At 68.7% G+C, this 2032-nt stretch overlaps 1 protein-coding gene across 5 annotated transcripts in view; it reads left to right on the top strand.

Annotated features, from left to right (window-relative positions):
- LOC106724004 overlaps window positions 1–2025 on the top strand; it is a 2524-nt gene extending 499 nt beyond the window's left edge. Inside the window, exons 1-3 of one of the 5 annotated variants that reach the window (XM_014529714.1) lie at window positions 331–582; window positions 980–1281; window positions 1357–2025. In XM_014529714.1, coding sequence (XP_014385200.1) covers window positions 1078–1281; window positions 1357–1731 — 579 coding nt within the window. In that variant the 5' untranslated portion in view covers window positions 331–582; window positions 980–1077 and the 3' untranslated portion in view covers window positions 1732–2025. Of the gene's footprint in view, window positions 1–330; window positions 798–979; window positions 1282–1356 lie in introns of those variants that run through there. The other 4 variants (XM_014529713.1, XM_014529712.1, XM_014529711.1 and 1 more) reach the window with 4 other exon arrangements.
- The last annotated feature ends 7 nt before the right edge of the window (window positions 2026–2032 follow it).

Raw genomic sequence — 2032 nt, 5'->3', positions numbered from 1 at the left:
AGGGCAGAGTGGTGCTGGCTCCGGGCCCGTCCTTGCCCAGGCGTCCTTCAGTGCCCACTCGGGCCCTCGCAGGAAGCCTTTCCTTGACCCCTGACCGCAGCCCACAGCTCCACAGACCCTCTGCTGCCTCCCGCACCCGAGACGGCCAGGGTGCCCCACGCATCATCGTGGTGCCTGGGGGCCCCCCACACTCCCACCCTGGGCCCTGGACGCAGAGCCGGGGACAGCAACTCGGCTTCTCGCAGGGTGCCAGGCCAGAGAGCCCTCCCCACCCCAGGGCCCGGTCCAGGCTCTGCCGGAGGGACCAGGGGGAGGAGGCAGCAGAGAGCAGAGCCAACCTGTGTGTGCCCGTGAGGCCTGAGGGTCCAGACTCACCACATTCCTGCTCCCCGCATGGAGGACGGAGGACTTTACCCTCCTCCCCCCCGCAGCCTGGAGGTGGGATTTGCTGCTCCATTCGTAGAAGAGGAGACTGGGTTCAGAGTGGCCCAGGGTCCTCCCCTTCACAGGGCTTGTCTCCACCCACCTCCTTACCTCTCGAGTCATTGGCTGCGCTGCGGACCCAGCTTTCCTGGATTCCGGGTACAGAACCACCTGCTGCGTGTTTGCCGCCAGAGCAGGGCCCACCTGGCCCGCATTCGCCAGCTGTGCTCTATGCACCGCGCACCAGCTGTGCACGGGCGCCCAGGCCCCCAAATCCCGGGGGCGGCACCTGTATGACCCCATTCTATGGAGGAGAAAGCTGAGGCCCAGAGGAGCTCCGCACGCGCCAAGGCCACGCAGGGAGTAACGGCAGAGTCCGTGGGGTGCTGTGTGGGTGGTCTGGCCCCTCCCTCTTTGAGCCCCCCCCCCCAGCCCCTCCTTCAGGCATCTCCTCAGAAAGTTTCCCGTGTTGTGTTCTGCGGAGCCGGCTTCTGCCGGGATCCGCCCGGTTCTCACGGTGATGACTGCTCTCTAATCAGATTGGTTTCCATTCCAGCGAGGCCTGCAGCCGCCTCTGCTCCAGGAAGGCCCTGCGAGCCCAGAGCACAATCACCCGGCCGAGCCGCGGGCACTGCGGGCCTCCCTGCCGACTGGATGCAGCTGGACAGCCGAGCTCTCGTCCTGATCACGTCTGTACCCATCGGGGGCCTCCAGCAGGGCCTGGGGCGCCGGCTCATCTGTGCGTTTGGGCAGCAGGTCCCTGAGGTCTGCTTTGCCCCAGCCGCCGGGCAGCTGACCTGCTCTGCCCAGAGCCCCTCCACCAGCTGTGGACGTCGGGAGGGGACCCAGAACAGGGCGCCCAGAGCCCCTCCACCAGCTGTGGACGTCGGGAGGGGTCCCGCCTGGGCGCCCCACTTGGACCCAGAACAGGGCGTCATTCCCCCGGGGTGGACGGGGCTGAAGCAGGGCACTGAGTTGGTGGAGAGACAGGCCCGGCACCTGCACCCGCTCCTCTCTGCAGCCCCAGGACCCTGCAGCCCAGCCCTGAGGCTGAGGGACCCCTTCCTGCCCTGCAGTGCCTCCGGATTGGGGGTCCCCATCCCGCCCTGGCCCATGGCCCGATGGTGGAGAGCGGGGCCTTCATTCTCACCCCACGAGGCGGGCGAGGAGGGGGGCCGCCGTGCCAAGGCCCGGAGGGAGGACAAAGGGCTCTGGGTCCTGCTGACTCAGCACCTCCTCCCAGAGCAGCACCAAGGGCTGGAGGAGGGGAGCCCGGGGCTCGAGGACGAGGGCCAGGGCAGGTTCTGAAGCTTCAGCCAGTGTCTGCGGAGGCTGCAGGGGCGGGGAGCTTGGAGCACGGGGCAGGGGCCGCTCCGCTCCCAGACCCAGGAGGCCTGGGTTCTGCCCAAGACGCCCCACATCCCCGCCCCCCCCCACACACACCGTGGGCCTCAGCTGCCCTGACCGCAGAGGGGCCGAGCTTGCCCGGTGGGGACGTGTGAGGGGCCTTCCTGATCGTCCATGGCCCAGAGGCTGGTGTCTTCACGGGCCCAGGGGGTGACCCGGAACCCACCCTGTGACCCAGGCCTGAGGGGAGGGCTTGCAGCCT

This window comes from Myotis brandtii, unplaced genomic scaffold (assembly GCF_000412655.1).
Source record: "Myotis brandtii unplaced genomic scaffold, ASM41265v1 scaffold691, whole genome shotgun sequence".
Classification (NCBI taxonomy): Eukaryota; Metazoa; Chordata; class Mammalia; order Chiroptera; family Vespertilionidae; genus Myotis; species Myotis brandtii.
The sequence above is the reverse complement of the archived record's forward strand: the minus strand, read 5'-3'. Positions and strand labels throughout refer to the sequence as shown.